At 51.6% G+C, this 15,881-nt stretch overlaps 2 protein-coding genes across 10 annotated transcripts in view; both read left to right on the forward strand.

The window, feature by feature from the left end:
- MCM3AP (minichromosome maintenance complex component 3 associated protein) overlaps nt 1–6,308 on the forward strand; it is a 102,485-nt gene extending 96,177 nt beyond the window's left edge. For both annotated transcript variants that reach the window (XM_084643482.1, XM_084643481.1), the window contains exons 27-29: nt 242–439; nt 3,463–3,613; nt 4,218–6,308. In XM_084643482.1, coding sequence (XP_084499608.1) covers nt 242–439; nt 3,463–3,613; nt 4,218–4,376 — 508 coding nt within the window. In that variant the 3' untranslated portion in view covers nt 4,377–6,308. The remainder of the gene's footprint in view (nt 1–241; nt 440–3,462; nt 3,614–4,217) is intronic.
- Nucleotides 6,309–9,338: 3,030 nt separating this feature from the next.
- LOC311528292 (2,7-anhydro-N-acetylneuraminate hydratase-like) overlaps nt 9,339–15,881 on the forward strand; it is a 63,797-nt gene continuing 57,254 nt past the window's right edge. For 4 of the 8 annotated variants that reach the window (XM_084643134.1, XM_084643141.1, XM_084643139.1 and 1 more), the window contains exons 1-2: nt 9,339–9,560; nt 11,547–11,657. In XM_084643134.1, coding sequence (XP_084499260.1) covers nt 11,565–11,657 — 93 coding nt within the window. In that variant the 5' untranslated portion in view covers nt 9,339–9,560; nt 11,547–11,564. Of the gene's footprint in view, nt 9,561–11,112; nt 11,132–11,332; nt 11,354–11,546; nt 11,658–15,881 lie in introns of those variants that run through there. The other 4 variants (XM_084643135.1, XM_084643140.1, XM_084643136.1 and 1 more) reach the window with 4 other exon arrangements.

A 15,881-nucleotide genomic window follows, 5' to 3' on the forward strand; every position in this document is an offset into this window, starting at 1 on the left:
CACTCCTGTGTTGGGGCCCAGAAACTCCTTGCCCCACTCAATTCCCATGTACGCTTTATTTTCAGGGCCTAAGTGGCATGTAGGTGATGCAGAGGCCTCGTGCTGAACCCTCCATACAGGGGGATTTCATCCCCAGCAAATGTGATTATTTCCTTAGTTCTGCTATTTCTGAATTCTAGGCAGCCAGGAGCATACTGGCTTTGGCTTTCCTCCCTCCCTCTAAAATACTTTCCTTTTCCAGGTCAAGGGTATGCTCTCCTCAGTCATTTGCAAAACATTATCCCATTTTGCCGCCTCAAACTGAGCATGTCGTCGGGCTGGGGGATCAAGAAACGAGGATTCCTAGTGCAGCAGATCTAACACACGTGGCCTCGGCCCAGGAGCGCCTCCCAGAGCGCCTGGCTGCTAATCTGGAGCTGGAGAAGAGAGAGCACAGGAGGTAAGTGACAGGAACAGCTGCACAGACCCTTTTCCTAGCAGACTCATTGATGGCTTTGCAGGGTGCTGGGGTTCATGAACAGAGTTTTGGCTTCTCTGTTGTATGGAGCTGAGGTTTAGTGGTTTCATGGAGGAACCCAGATTATTGCTGACAGTCTCTCCTTTGCATAAAGCTGCTGTGTCCTCCTTCCCTCTCCCACTCCTCTCCTCGGCTATCAGAAACAGGGCTGGTTCTAGAGGGCAGGCAAGCAGACCATGGGCACCCATTCCTTGCGGGTGCTCAGCTGTTTTCTCCCTTCAACTGCTTGGGAGGTGGGTGCCAAAAATGTTTTCTGCCCTGGCCAGCAAAACAGCTAGGGCCATTCCTGGGGTTCAGAAACATCATAATGTGGGCACTGTGGGGTTTGAGATCCAGCCAATGGCTGCCACCAACAGTCAGACCATCAGTACTATAGCGAGGCTGAGTGCAACAGAAGAGCTGGAATTTCCATGAGCCCGGAGGGTACGAGGAGTGAAATCACAAAGCTTAACCCAGGATTCTTTGAAAGGTGTGATCCTACCAACCAAATCTCAGCACGAGCCCTCATGCTATTGCATGCCGTTGTGCCAGTCATCAGGCCAGGCCTTCAGCTGTTCTTCCAGCCCTCCTCTGTAGCTATGGGGACTGTGTGACATCTGAGGCTGGATCCCAAAGCAAGGCCCTCCACAATGACATGTCTTGTCTTAGTGGGTGAAGCACTAGCGCTGCTGTGCCAGACACAGGGAAGGGTTGTTTGACCAGTGGGAGTGCTCCATGCTGCACGTCAGTCAGTTGGAAGGGATTTCTAGGGTAAAGGCAGAGTGCTCTGTACATTGCCCCTGTCACTTCACCTTGCCATGTGCAGTTCCTTGTCTGTGAGATCAGGAGAAGGTGAATGTATGTCCCTGTTCTCTCTCACTGACCTTTTCTGTCCGGGATCCTGGAACAGGTTAGATAGTACATTGGGCTGTTTCCCTTGCTTAACTGAAGGGATCCATTTCTCTAAAAGTTCCCAGGGTTTGGCATCTTTCATTGCTTTGAGGAAGCCAATAACTTGAACTCTGATCTGATGGCTAAGTAATACCCCAAGAATGTGGATTGCTCCGGGGCATTGCTAATCCTGATTCTGAGCACTGCTTTTTTTGTTCTTCCGGAGTGACTCTACCCAGCTAAACTGATGGTTGTCATGTGTCATTTGCTAAGGTTTGCCAAGTGAGGTGTTACTGTATGCAGTTTAGGATCTATTGGTATCAAAGCTGCTGTATGAGCATCTGTTCTAGCATCAGGTGTTCTCCCTTCCCCTCTTATCTACCTATGCTGGCGTGGACAGTCAGTGTCTCTGGGGTGTGCTGCCTACCCCTGCTCGGCTGTTGGAGTCCTGATTGGATTGATGCCTTTTCTCAGGGTGAGTGGGAAGAAGGGGGGTGATTTTCAGATTAGCCGTTTTACAGGGGATTTTTTCCTTGCAGCTTTTTCTGCAGTGCGCTTTGCTTGAATTGAGCCACACTGTGTGAGTTCAGAACATGATGGATGGAATGATTGATTACAAGCAGAACCCACCTGTAGTGATGAGATGACTCACCGGTGTGGCGCCTCCTGCTGGTGATCCTGGGAATTAGCTCGATTCCAGCCCGGAGCGCCCTCTGCCTGCCGGTGGCTCACCTGCCGCTGGCCCCCGAGTCCCTCCCGGACCCCGGTGCCTCTTACTTCGGGGTTCTGCCCCAGCAGTAACCCACAGCCTGGGTCTCCCCTCCCAGGGGAATCCCCAACTCTCTAAACTCCATCTTGCCTCAGTGGCTACTGCCGGTTGTCATCTAGCCCCTGCTCACTGGGGCAGACTGCAGTCTGTAATGGCCTCTCATCACTGGCAAGGGGGGTTTGGACCAGCTGCCTCTTCCTAACCCCGGACTGTACCTCGGCAGGCCCAGTACCTTCCTTAGGCCTTGCACAAGGCCTGCAGCCTGGGAGTTACCAGGCTGGAGCTCCCCAGCTCCCCTTGCCTTTCCCCAGCACTGTTCTGCCTCAGATACCCTTCTCTCGCAGGCAGCTAGGTCCTTCTCTCTCCAGAGCTAGAGAGAGACTGACTCAACTCCTGGCTCACAGCTAGGTTGACCAGACAGCAAATGTGAAAAATCGGGATGGGGGTAGGGGGTAATAGGAGCCTATTTAAGAAAAAGACCCAAAAAACGGGACTGTCCCTATAAAATCGAGACATCTGGTCACCCTACTCACAGCCCTTTTATAGGGCCAGCTGTGGCCTGATTGGGGCGTGGCCCCAGCTGTGGCTGCTTCCCCAGTCAGCCTAGCCTTTGACAGGAGTGGGGCAACTGCCCTGCTACACCACCCTCCTTGTGCTGTTAGCTCTGCTTTCATCCCTGCCTCCTGGATCATTTTAAGGGGAAGTTCTCTCATTTTTCTCCATCTGTATTTCCATCACTGTCTGTAAACTAAGGGGTCAGCGACTTCTCTCTGAACTTCATCAACAGGACTGCATTGAATGGGTCTCTGTAACTTAGACTGCAAACCTTCGAATGGAGACGTGCGGAGAATCCCAAATCAAACACCGTATGGATTGCTAAGAATGAACTCGCTCACTGCACTCAGGCCTGGACGAGTCTCACTGGTTAATTCGGGGAAATGGTCATTTCGTTTGGAATCCAACAAGCTATTGATTTTCCTTCTGCAAGGTGCCATTTTCAGGAGCGATCTGTTCGATTTAAACCTCCCTTGAAGAAACTGCCTCGGCTCATGGCAACTGAGGGGCTCATTCCTGCCCTGGCAATGTAGAGAGAGAAGTGGTGCGGTTACCCCTTTCCTGAGCCATGCTGTTCTCCCAGGACTTCTGACTTGTGCACTGTCCCTGGGGTGCTCGGGCTGCTGGTCAGACCTGATTTCCCTCTGTGGTTACATCAGCCCAGAGAATGTGCATGCTTCGGCAGAAAAGCACAAGGTGTATAAAGCCGAGCTGCCGTTTGACTTGTGCCTATGACCTTGTTTCTTTCTAGGTTTGAGGAGCAGCTACACCAGTGGTTAGCAGAAGACTCTGAGCAGCTCCCATGCTCTGTGTCTCTTCCCCTCTACCTCCCTCAGAGCCTGGTCTGTACACCTCAGGTTACCCATCCACTGAGTGGAACGCCCATGTCCCCACAGGCACAGGTAAAAAGAGATGGATGTATTGGCAAGAAATTAGAGCTTTACCTCTGCAGAGCACTGAGCAAACGCTGAACAGATTGATGTCCTGAACTTGCTATGGGAGTAACAGATGGTTTTCATGGTAGAATTCCAAGTCTGTGAATTTCTCGAGAGAGAGAATTTCTGCCTGCCTGGGAGATGGGCTCCAGCTGTCCTGGATAAGTGGGCTGCTGTGAGCATATTTCCCAGAAACACAGGGTTAGCCTTGTGTTTATATGTGATTTTAAACATGAGTCCTTCTGATCAGCCCATCGCATTGTCGCTGTCCCCTTTACTATTGTGCATAGTAACTGTGAGCTGAGATGTGGCGCAAGAGAATCAGCCAGCCAACACTCCGCTCCACCGAGTTAAAGGTGGGAGATGGGTTGTGAAAGTGCTGGCTATGCCCCACCCTCCTGGGAAGGGAAGTGCTTGGCCTGCACCGCTAGGAGATTGCTGGTTCAGAGGCCAGGCTGTCTCCAGAGGTAGCAGAGGGATTTAACAGGCACATCCCTCCAGGGCTAACTTTCCCTTGTTCCTGTCGGACAAGTGATTCTTTGAGAAGTCATGCATCTTTCCTTCTGGACAGGCTGGAAGTCGTGTGGAACATGGGCATCTGGTGAAGGAGACAGGAACCTCTCTGTCGGACAGACTGAAACGCTTAAAACGGCTGATTAGAGCTAACAAGGAAGAGGAGATCGCCTGTGAGCTTCATCTCTCTGCCCTGCGGGACATGGTGGATGTTTAACCATGTTTAACTAAGCCAGCATGTGGAGCAAGAGATCTCACGATGAATGATTGTCCAGGATGTGGGGTCAGACAATAAATGTTCCCACAGCAGGGGCCTATGCTAGAAACTATGCCTCTCCTCCGGGGAGGAATCGTGGCAACATACCACTGGACAGGGATGGATCTTGTGCACCAATCCCTCGCCCAGCAGAGGGGGTGTGTGTCTGCTCACAGCCCCTCGTCTGCCCAGCTCTGCATTTCTTGTGAGCCCACGTCTGGGTATTGTCTGGGGTCCTCCAGCACCATGATTCCTTCACACCAGCTGCCCTGTGCCAGAGGTGGGGAACTGGTTGCCTCATGACAAGCAGTGCTTCAGGCTCAATCTGTACATTAATGTTCCCTTTCTATGAACTCCCCTCGCTTGCGTCCCATGACTGCCCCAGCAGAGAGGGGTAGACTGACCGCCATCCAGACGCTCAGTATCTGCTCATCTTCACAGCTGTGAGGGAAACCAAGCAGCCCGCCCCCTTCTTTGACTGCCAACCTCCCTGCCTGGCCAGCCTCTTGGGTGGGCTCCCTCTTGGTAATAGAGTAAGGCTGCTGAGTAAACTGTAGGCCACCAGGCTGGCAGAGTTAACACTTTAGCCTGGGATTGGATTTTGGTCTTTGCTGAAACGAGAACAATAAAATCCTGCCAGTGGGTGTACAGGAAGAAGAGCCATTCTGCTGGAATCATGCAGCTCAATTTGGTTTCACTAAAAGAATGTCGTAAGGTTGGTTAGTCCTAAGTCAGTGAGGATCCTGAGGTAGAAGGGAACAATGCGACTCTAATCTAAACACAGAATATAGCTAGAAGTCACAGGCTGAGCAGTTTGTAGTTTATGGAAATTGTTCTGTTCTAGTGTGCTTGTTTTTTATTCACGGTTCAGTTGCCTTTTGAGCCTCCTAGCTGCCCACGAATATCTCCTCCCTGTTTAAGAAACATTTGGAGCATTGTTCTTGTTCTCAAGAATCCATAAGATTCCTGGACTGTTGTCTCTGAATAATGCTCCATGCAAGGGGATTCTGTACTTTGTGACTTAAGTTTCGTTATGTTGACTGTTTATGGCAGCTATGTCCTGAAAGAGCGGTTTCCCTCTTGTGTGGAATAGTGTACTGCTGAGAACCGAGCACATGCGATTTTGTTTTTCAGTAGCACAGGGGCATTGAGGAATTCTTTAGCAGCTGCTGTTTCTCAGCTTCTCATGAGGTTCTTGTTTGGAAAGTTGCATCATTTTTATTTTAACATAAAAGTATTATCTGCAGTGAACTCATGGGAGAGTGTGTTTAATGAGAGAATTCTAATGGAAGGGTTTGTTCATGTAAGAAAGCCAGATTGTTTCAGTCTTAGATTGATCAGATATTCTGAAACATGGTTACCGACAGGTTTAGCAATGAGCAGCTTCTCCTTCTTGCCCACCCATCGGAAAGGAGTTGCCTATTTAAATGTTTGTATTTAAAATTCCCCCTGCTCCCAAGTCCCCACATATTTCCCAGTCTCTCTTTTTAAAGTAAAGCTTTTCATTTCTCCTTAAAATACCAGTAGTAAATTTGGGTTTATCTTTTAAGTTAAGGATCTGCTGATAAAAACTGGAAAATGTGGGTTTTAAAAAAAGGAAAGGGAGGGTATGCGCGAAGGCTGTTCTTGCTGGTAAACTCTTCCTGCAGACCATGGAGCTCCTTTGGGATTATTTTTGAAACAGACTGAAATGAAATTAACCAGTCCACATGCCTTGTGCTCTCAGCAATGGCTCGCTGGTAATGCTGTGGTTGATCTGCTCTGCATTTGCAGTTAGTGTTGTAAGACTGTAAAATGGAATCAAGAAACCTTGGCACTGTTTTTGAGATCATGCTTTCAACTATGTACCAATGTAACCTTCCCATGTATATAATAAATTTTGAGTGGCTTAAATTGTATTGTCAACATTTATCACTACACAAAAATGCTGCTTACTCTGCATTTACTTTGCATTGAAGACTTGCCATGTCTGCACTAGAAATGCTACAGTGACACAATTGCAGTGCTGCAGCTGTGCCGTTGTCGTGTAAACACAACAGAAAGGGTTCTTCCTTCACTGTTATGAATCCATCTCTCTGAGAGGCAGTAGTTAGATCGACGGAAAACGACCTAGCAGTGTCTACACCAAGGCTTAGGTTGGCTTTACTACGTTTCACTGGGTGTGGAATTTTTCACAGTCCTGAGTAACGTTGCGAAGCCGACTTAACTTTGCAGTATAGACTAGACCTTTGAAAAAGATACCCCAGAGTTTTACGTGCGTTGACTATGCCTAATTGCTGAGAGATGATAAAGCAAATAAGTATCTTAAAATATATGCTGCAAATGTTTGTGTTGCTGTGTTGGGAAGTAAAAGGGAAAGCTGGACCAGCTCTATCAATTTTGATAATTGATATTTAAATAAAAAATATCCTAGGACTTGTCAGAAAGCCTTCCCTTCCACCCCGGTCCTATGTCAGCTGAATTCCTCTGGCACGACAGAGCTTCTGGCTTAGCCTGAATTGTTTCCCAAATACTGTCAGTTAAGTTTGTCTCAACTGGTGATGTTTTCAGGATTCCTAATCCTCACCTGAGTCCAGGGGAGTGTGAATGGTCAGCTGACTCTTCCAGTGTGACTCCTGATGTGAAAAGCATCTCTGTAACTGCTACGTTCATACTCTCAGTTCTGTCCCTGCGTAGGCAGTCACGTCTCTTCTAATATAGTGACTAGCCATGATCACATCTATTAGCTTTTGTTAGTGCCGCGGAGTCAACGCAGTTCAGAAAGAGTGAGCTGGATTCTCTTCTGCTGTGTGCTGCTGATGCACAGTTGCTTACTAAGCTCAAATCAGTTGTCTGTGTAAACCATGATCATTACTGTAATTTGGAGTCAGTGGGGTTTCATCTCAGCGCCTGATTTGTCCTCCATTACCTTGCTTACTGATGACAACAAAGGGGAAGAAGCGAGCCCGACTTGACTCCCAGAACCCAAGTCATGGCTAGCTGGCAGTTATGAAAACCTTAGTTTTGAAACCGTGTCATTTTGGATGGAATGCTCTGGGAGACAAACATGGCTCCCCACGCACTCTGCCGCTCTTGTGAGACTGAGTCCATGTATAAAGCCTTCCTGGGTGTTGCCACCATCATTGTGAATGTATCTACTTGGAACAAGTTTGCATATGCACTGGTTGTACTTGTTCATCATATACTGGTACAATGCCAGCACCTCTGGCTATGGGAACTGGCCAAGCAATGCTTATTTGCCAGCGTGACAGACCTCTTAGATCCTGCTGATAGTTGGAAATCACTGCAGTGAATGTTTCCCAATGGCATGTGCAGTCTGGGTGCAGAGTCATTAAAGGAGGCTGATGCGGCTCTGGAAGGAGGGGCTGTGTGCAAGGAGGACAGGTGCAAGAACACCCAGCCTAGAAACTATCCCCCATTCTCTCCAGCTCTGGTTGGAGCACACTGAGCGCCTCAGCCCTGAGAAGCACCGTACTCAGCTGGAGAGGATAAACTGAAGGGACATGAGTAATGAGTGCAGAGTAAAGAGGGGGAAGGTTTGAGCACTCAACCCAAAATCAAGAAACTGAAGGACATGAAGAGAAAAAATTACTTATTTGCTTATACACCAATGCTAGGAGCCTGGGTAACAAACAAGAGGAATTTGAATTAGAATTGCCCATTTATGAGCATAAATTTGATCTACTTGGTATTACTGAGACTCGGTGGGATGATTCCCATGACTGGAATGTTAAAATCAATGGGTATAACCTATTTAGGAAGGATTGAGGGGGCAGAAGGGGAGGGCGAGTGGCACACTGTCAAAAATGACTTAACCTTTTCCCATGTCACTGATAACTCAGAAGAAAATGATCTAGAATGCTGATGCATCAATGTCCTAACCGATAAAGCACAAGATGGGGTACCAGTTGGCGTCTACTACAGACCATCAGATCACATCAGAGAGCAGGATAACCAGGAGTCTGTACTTGGACCAGTCCTGTTCAATATATTCATAAGTGATCTGGAAAAGGGGGTAAACAGTGAGGGGGCTAAATGTACAGACTATACAAAATTGCTCAAGGTAGTTAAGTCCAAAGCAGGGTGCAAAGAGCTGCAAAGGGATCTCACAAAACTGGGTGACTGGGCAACAAAATGGCAGAGGACGTTCCGGGTTAATAAATGCAAAGCAATGCACCTTGGAAAGCAGAATCCCCACAAAATGATGGGGTCTTCATTTGCCCTCTTGCTAGCTGGTATAAATGCACCCCTGGCTGGTGGCAGTCGGTCTCCGCCTGCTGGGAAACGCCCCCCAAAGGAATTCTGAAAGCGCTGTAGTCTTGGCCTTCCAGTGGCAAACCCGGCCTAGGCCTAGGCCTGTCTCCGGCGTGTTCATGACCTCAGCAGTGAGGGTCTCAGCTGTTCCACCCCCGCGGAGGGCGGGCGGGAGGAGAGTCTCCTGCAGCTGAAGCAAGAGCCTGCCGGTGAGAGCGCTGGGTCTTTCCCAGCCAGCCTTCCGCTCGCGTCCCATCCTGACAGCGTGTGAAAGCGTGGCGGGCCGCGCCGTCCCAGGGTGCGAGGGCGAGGCGCACAGCTCTGAGGGGGACGCGCCCCTTCTCTCTCCCAGCAGGCCCAGAAACAAACTCTGGCCAAAGGCCTGGGTCCGAGTCGCCCAGAGCACGACCCATCCCTGCCTCCTGCACAACTCTGCAGGTCAGGGTCCCCTGGACCGGCACTGAGCGCCTGCAGGATAATGCCCCCGCCACGGCCCTGCCCCCTCGGCCCCGCCCCCCGCCACGGCCCCGCCCCCACCACAGCCCCGCCCCCTCGGCCCCGCCCCCCGCCACGGCCCCGGCCCCCTCAGCTCCGCCCCCACCTCGGCCCCGCCCCCACTACAGCCCCGCAGCCCCGCCCCCTCGGCCCCACCCCCCTCGGCCCAGCAGGCACCGGCCGGGCCGTGGCCGCCCGTAATGCCCCGAGCCGGCCACCGCAGCGCGGCCCCGCCCCGCCACGTTGGCTCATCGGCAGCCAATGGGCTCCCGTGCATGCTGTGACGGCCGCCCTGATTGGCTGCCGGCGCTGCGCGAGCTGCCGACCGGCCGGTCTCTCGGGCGCTGGGGCTTCCTCTCGGCCGGTGCCTCCGGCTGCGCGCGCTGCCGTCGGTGGGTGAGTCCCGTGAGCCCGCCCGGAGAGCGCGGCCCGGCCCGGCTGCGCTGCGGCCCGGGGGGCGGGTCTCCGACCCCCCCGTCTCCCCCCGCCTCACGGGGCTGCCGGCCCCGGGGGGCGGGTCTCCGGGCCCCCCCCCTCACGGGGCTGCCGGCCCCGGGGGGCGGGTCTCCGGGCCCCCCCCCCTCACGGGGCTGCCGGCCCGGGGGGCGGGTCTCCGCTCCGCCCCCCCCCCCTCACGGGGCTGCCGGCCCGGGGGGCGGGTCTCCGCCCCCCCCCTCCCCTCACGGGGCTGCCGGCCCGGGGGGCGGGTCTCCGCCCCCCCCCTCCCCTCACGGGGCTGCCGGCCCGGGGGGCGGGTCTCCGCCCCCCCCTTCCCCTCACGGGGCTGCCGGCCCGGGGGGCGGGTCTCCGCCCCCCCCTTCCCCTCACGGGGCTGCCGGCCCGGGGGGCGGGTCTCCGCCCCCCCCTTCCCCTCACGGGGCTGCCGGCCCGGGGGGCGGGTCTCCGCCCCCCCCTTCCCCTCACGGGGCTGCCGGCCCGGGGGGCGGGTCTCCGCCCCCCCCTTCCCCTCACGGGGCTGCCGGCCCGGGGGGCGGGTCTCCGCCCCCCCCCTTCCCCTCACGGGGCTGCCGGCCCGGGGGGCGGGTCTCCGCCCCCCCCCTTCCCCTCACGGGGCTGCCGGCCCGGGGGGCGGGTCTCCGCCCCCCCCCTTCCCCTCACGGGGCTGCCGGCCCGGGGGGCGGGTCTCCGCCCCCCCCCTTCCCCTCACGGGGCTGCCGGCCCGGGGGGCGGGTCTCCGCCCCCCCCCTTCCCCTCACGGGGCTGCCGGCCCGGGGGGCGGGTCTCCGCCCCCCCCCTTCCCCTCACGGGGCTGCCGGCCCGGGGGGCGGGTCTCCGCCCCCCCCCTCCCCTCACGGGGCTGCCGGCCCGGGGGGCGGGTCTCCGCTCCGCCCCCCCCTCCCCTCACGGGGCTGCCGGCCCGGGGGGCGGGTCTCCGCTCCGCCCCCCCCTCCCCTCACGGGGCTGCCGGCCCGGGGGGCGGGTCTCCGCTCCGCCCCCCCCTCCCCTCACGGGGCTGCCGGCCCGGGGGGCGGGTCTCCGGGCCCCCCCCCGCCTCCCCCCCCTCACGGGGCTGCCGGGCCCGGGGGGCGGGTCTCCGGGCCCCCCCCCCGCCTCCCCCCCCTCACGGGGCTGCCGGCCCCGGGGGGCGGGTCTCCGGGCCCCCCCCCCGCCTCCCCCCCCTCACGGGGCTGCCGGCCCCGGGGGGCGGGTCTCCGGGCCCCCCCCCCGCCTCCCCCCCCTCACGGGGCTGCCGGCCCGGGGGGCGGGTCTCCGGGCCCCCCCCCCCCTCACGGGGCTGCCGGCCCCGGGGGGCGGGTCTCCGGGCCCCCCCCCCCTCACGGGGCTGCCGGCCCCGGGGGGCGGGTCTCCGGCCCCCCCCCGCCCCCCTCACGGGTAGGTGTTGGCCTCGGGCTTAGGAGATCCGGGTTCTGTTCTCTGCTCTCACACAGACTTCCAGTGTGACTTGGTTGAGGCATTTAGGCTCAGAAATGTCGTGGTATTTCGGAGTGGGTGTGCTCAGCATTGCAATTCCTAGCTAATTTAAGGACTTACGTCTCATTGTCAAATCTCAGCAGGAAAGTGGGGTGGGGGGAGGTATTTTTTCATGCCAAGCAATGGAATGTAGGTTCCATGCGTAACTTCAATTCTTGTACTTCCTAACTTTTGAGTGTATAACTTTGTGACCTTAAACTTCAGCTTGCCTGAGGAAGAAGGAAACAAAATGTGCGGTGAGAGAGGGAGGGAAAAGGAAGCATCTGTGGGGCGGTGGGGAGGGCGTTTCTGAGAATTCATGCTCTATAGGTTTATATCGGATAGTACTGACATCAGCCTTACTTAATCATAATAAAAATAAGTACGCCTAATATTGGTGGGATTTTTAACCTAGATGATTCTAAAACATTGTCTTATTTCTGGTTCCAGGTAGATGACTGAGCAGAGATGGCTCCTTGTGTAACTGTTCTGATCATTGGAGCTGGATGCCGGGGAAAACACTACTCTTATTTTGCTGTGCATTTTCCCAATCGAATGAAGGTAAAGATGTCCTATGCTGTCAACATTTTTCAAGGGGTCATGTGTTTTATGGTTGTTAATTTGAGCAGAGTTCTTGAATTGCAGCAATCACCATATAAAACATGAGGTAAATTACTTTAAGTGTTTGAAAGTTGTTAATGAGAAAACAGATCTTTTCCTGATATCTTACTGTTTTATTGATTCATGACTCATAACAGCAGGAATTTTAAATTTCAAACAGAGCATTCACAATGCATTGTGCTAGAAAAGTGATGGTTTTCAACTACTGTATTTAGCTTCTGAAAGTGCTGTATTGAGTGTGAGCACTTCGTTGTTTTTTCCTTCAGTTTAAAGTTCAGAATTGCAGGTAGAGCACCTGTGCATGCATGCGCTGCTGGGGAACCGTAGCCTCTTTTTAGAGAAGGTTAAGCTGGAGCATTTACGAGCAATCTGACAAAACTCTCTTTTGAAGCTGGACTCTCTTCCCTCCTCTTTCACTATCCTACATGAGAGAGGTGGTTTGATTTAGATCACACTTGCTAAAAAAACAAGTCCCCTTTGGGCATTTGTACTTACCTGCAGCAGTTATAGGTCCGACTGCAAGTGAGCAATTAGTGAAGGAGAAAAAGAACAAGGGACACAGAGCTGGTGTTCAGTTGCACTACTAGAAAAATGCTTGACATCATATTCTCCAACTATTAAATTACATTGAGCACAGTCTAAAGAAGCTCTTGACTAAGTCAACAGCAAATTTAAGACTTAAAGGCCAAAGTCTGGGCTGTGCCCACAGCACCGCATTAGTCCGTGATATAGGACATGCGGGTTTTGGCCGGTGGATCTGAGAGCACCCTTTCCAACAGCTAGCAGTGGTGTAATTATCCTCATATCCCTTTAAAGTAGCAATAGAGGTTGTGATAATCAAGGACATTGAGGAGCAGAGTTCTAATCCCAGCTCCTTGTGAGACACATCAGGAGCCTACTCTGCCATCGTACCCTCTTCAGTTTAACTGTGTCAGTAAACCAAACTTTGTTATACAAATGCCAAACTGCCCCCCTCTGTCATGGTACTATGAGAATGAGATTTCCTGCACTTAGTTTTTGCTGTGCTGTCCACTTCTGATCAGTGCTGACAGCAGTGAGTGGCGGTGGAGTGACCATGGCACAGGATTCTCCTGTGCAGCAAGATGCCTGTAGTTGTTCGCTCTTCCTGCCAGGACTGTGGCTATTTTCAAGGTGTGGCGCTTGCTAATCTTACTTAGAATGTCCCACTGATCTTGCTAATCACTTGTTTGGGAGGGGGCAATGGCATGCAGAGACCCTAACCTTCGACACAAGCTGTTTAACGTACAGTCAGTTGCTAATAAGACAATTGCCACTTGTATTCTGGTAATGGATAAGATGCTTGGCCTTTTGTGTATTACTAAAATAAGCTGGAGGATCCTGTTAGTCCTGTGATGACTTGGTTTGCTCCAGTGGAATAACCAGTGCAAATGTAAGCCTCAGGAGGATCAGCAAGAGTTTGTGACTATGGCTTTTGCCTCCGCACCTTGCGGGGTCTCAGAGCCCGGACTCCAGACTGAGACTGAACATCTACACCGCAGTTAAAAAGCCCTGCAGCCTGAGCGTGAGTCAGATGACATGGGCCAGCTATGGGTGTTTAATTGCAACATAGACATACACTCAGACAGCAATGACAACTCTTTGTGTACTAGAAGAATGTCTTCCATGGTTGGTTAAGAGATTGCAGTTCAGTACTTGTCTGCGGTGAATTGAAAAATACAGTTCTTTTATCATTTTTACAGTGCAAATATTTGTAATAAAAAATAATAGTATAAAGTGAGCACTCTGCACTTTGTATTCTGTGTTGTAATTGAAATCAGTATTGAAAATGTATAAAAAAATATATAATAAATTGCAATTGGTATCCTGTTGCTATAAGTGCGGTTAATTGCGATTAATTTTTTGAGTTAATTGCGTGAGTTAACTGTGATTAATTGACAGCCCTAGCTACAATACACAGAAGTACTGTTGTGAGTGTATTCACTCTCCTTGAGCCACAAGATTTACAAGCACTACATTCTCTTCTGCTTAGGATTCATAGAGCACAGCGGCAGTCCCAGCCCTGGTGAGTACGGCCCAGAGGGTAGGGGGCAAGATGGCACAATAAGGGGGGAAATCACAGGCGTGAGTATATGTGGAAAGGGCAGTTGCATTGAATACTGGCACCATTTCCCACAGGCAGTGGTGACTTTAGCTGGTATCTCACTCTTAAGGGCACGGAAGCTGAAACGGAACAGCTCCTGCACCGTGTGGCTGCAGACCAAGTCCATATGCTGCTAGTCTGTGTGCTGCAATGATCCCTGCTGAATTAATTGCTGAGTGGCTTGGGAAAGTGTCCTACCACTGCGGAACAAATAAGGCTGCTCTCCCCAGGAACCTTTGGCAGAGGATTGCAGACTACCTCTGGGAAAGTTTCCTCGAGATCTCTATGGAGGATTCATGGGACATCCGAGTGCACATACAAACTGTTCCACAGCGATCTCTCTGTGGCCTGGGGTAGCCCTCACTGGAAATGCTAAGGTTAGGGCAGGCTGCAAAAGGGAGAGCAGATACTCCCAAGACTGGTGGGTAACACTGAAGTTAAACTTCCCAACCAGTCACACAAACTGTGCTTCCGATCCCTCACACTGGTTATCAAGCAGCAAAAAAGAAACCACACAGCGCCCTTGTCATAAATATAAAGGGAAGGGTAAACACCTTTAAAATCCCTCCTGGCCAGAGGAAAAACCCTTTCACCTGTAAAGGGTTAAGAAGTTAGGATAACCTCGCTGGCACCTGACCAAAATGACCAATGAAGAGACAAGATATTTTCAAAGCTGGAGGGGGGGAGAAACAAAGATTCTCTCTGTGTGATGCTTTTGCCGGGAACAGAAAAGGAATGGAGTCTTAGACCTTAGTAAGTAATCTAGCTAGGTATGGTGGGAATAGGTATTGTTTCATATTCTCTGTGTATATATAAAGCCTGCTGCAGTTTCCACGATATGCATCTGAGGAAGTGAGCTGTAGCTCACGAAAGCTTATGCTCTAATAAATTGGTTAGTCTCTAAGGTGCCACAAGTCCTCCTTTTCTTTTTGCGAATACAGACTAACACGGCTGCTACTCTGAAACCTGTTAGATTCTGATTTCTTTAAATGGCTGAGAAAATAAGCTGTGCTGAATGGAATGTATATTCCTGTTTTTGTGTCTTTTTGTAACTTAAGGTTTTGCCTAGAGGGATTCTCTGTGTGTTGAATCTAATTATCCTGTAAGGTATTTACCATCCTGATTTTACAGGGGTGATTCTTTTTACTTTTTCTTCTATTAAAATTCTTCTTTTAAGAACCTGATTGCTTTTTCATTGTTCTTAAGATCTAAGGGTTTTGGGTCTGTGTTCACTTATGCAAATTGGTGAGGATTTTTATGAAGCCTTCCCCAAGAAAGGGGGTGTAGGGTTTGGGGAGGATTTTGGGGGGGAAAGACGTTTCCCAGCGGGCTCTTTCCCTGTTATATATTTGTTAAATGCTTGGTGGTGGCAGCAATAAAGTCCAAGGGCAAAAGGTAAAATAGTTTGTACCTTGGGGAAGTTTTAACCTAAGCTGGTAAAAATAAGCTTAGGGGGTTTTCATGCAGGTCCCCATATCTGTACGCTAGAGTTCAGAGTGGGGGAAGGAACCTTGACACCCCTTTATTGCATTCCAGTTTTCTGGCTCCAAGTCAGCACCTAGGTCCAGTACAGCGAGAAGTTATTTTAAACTCTGTACACATATACAAAATGTTCTTCTGACCCCAAAGGGTCAGACACGTTACCAGGTCAGTATAGGTTTGGAGCTTACTCAAAATACTACGCTGCCAACCAATCCTTTAGTGTCTAAAACTAAAGGTTTATTATAAAGAAAAAAGAACAAGAAGAGAGTTGTTAAATGGTAAAACAGTCACATACATACATGCACTTTGAAGGCTTTGTGTCAGGTTCCTAGCAGTATTGATGAGTTTGCTGGCTTGAAAGTCCCTCTGGAACACATCCACAACTTGGATGGGTCATTCAGTTCTTTGTTCAGAGCTTCAGTTTGTAGAAGAGGTAAGAAGCAGGAACAAAGACAAAATGGAGAAGATGCAGCTGCCTTTTATAGTCTTTTGCCATGCGGCCTGTGCTTCCTTTGTTTTAAACACAAGCTGCCTAGCACGTGGCTTGAAAGCCTTAGAGT

The sequence above is a fragment of the Lepidochelys olivacea genome (genome assembly GCF_965140295.1).
Source record: "Lepidochelys olivacea isolate rLepOli2 genome assembly, chromosome: 11".
Classification (NCBI taxonomy): Eukaryota; Metazoa; Chordata; order Testudines; family Cheloniidae; genus Lepidochelys; species Lepidochelys olivacea.